The 731-nt window shown below is 39.7% G+C and overlaps 1 protein-coding gene across 1 annotated transcript in view; it reads right to left on the reverse strand.

The window, feature by feature from the left end:
* ZC3H18 (zinc finger CCCH-type containing 18) overlaps positions 1 to 731 on the reverse strand; it is a gene marked incomplete at its 5' end in the record, with an annotated part of 41,681 nt that overhangs the window by 30,909 nt on the left and 10,041 nt on the right. The window contains 1 exon segment of the mRNA XM_009318872.1: positions 431 to 463. Coding sequence (XP_009317147.1) covers positions 431 to 463 — 33 coding nt within the window.

Genomic DNA, 731 nt, shown 5'->3' on the forward strand with positions numbered 1-731 from the left:
AACCTTGAATACTGATGCTTAATTCAGCAACAAACTCCTGATGCCAACCAGACAACGGTCTGGATTTGCTGACATCAGGTGTTCAAAGAGACACAAAAAAATCTCTAGCTACACCAAAAAGGAAACTCTTTACTTTTCAACCCAACCTCAAATCCAAATCTCCTCGTTCCCTTCCTGTAACATTTGTGGACTTTTTATTCATTTAAACACACATCACTGCTGTGCATTTAGATAATTCAGTGCTTAAATCCTTAGGCAAATAATTGGTATCACCCAAAAAATCAAATATGTCCCTTTGGTTACTAAACTGCCCACCACACCTGACGGGACAGCGGTCTGTGGCCTAGGAAGTTTTAAGAAGTACAATGGAGAAAGGAAAGGGAATATTTTCTTACAGTTGCAACAGTACTGGAATCAAAGACCTGCTTACCCATAGTTAATGTTTTCTTTGATGTCCACCTCCCTATAGTTTTTCAAAAAAGAAAAAGGTATTCATGAACTATTTAGACATCTTCATATGTCACAAGACAGTCCTGAAAGCATTTATCAACATCCCAGCTGCACCACCAGTGGTTAGTTTGCTGCAAGGTGTCAATCTGCGCAGTAAGTGCGTGCGTGTGTGAGAAAAATCACCATTTTCTAGAGTTTACAGCAGCAGCAACCTCATGACTTTTGCCTTTACACACAACGAAGATATTTTAACGCTACAGTATGGGTATGCATAAAGGTGC

This window comes from Pygoscelis adeliae, unplaced genomic scaffold (genome assembly GCF_000699105.1).
Source record: "Pygoscelis adeliae isolate BGI_AS28 unplaced genomic scaffold, ASM69910v1 Scaffold682, whole genome shotgun sequence".
Classification (NCBI taxonomy): Eukaryota; Metazoa; Chordata; class Aves; order Sphenisciformes; family Spheniscidae; genus Pygoscelis; species Pygoscelis adeliae.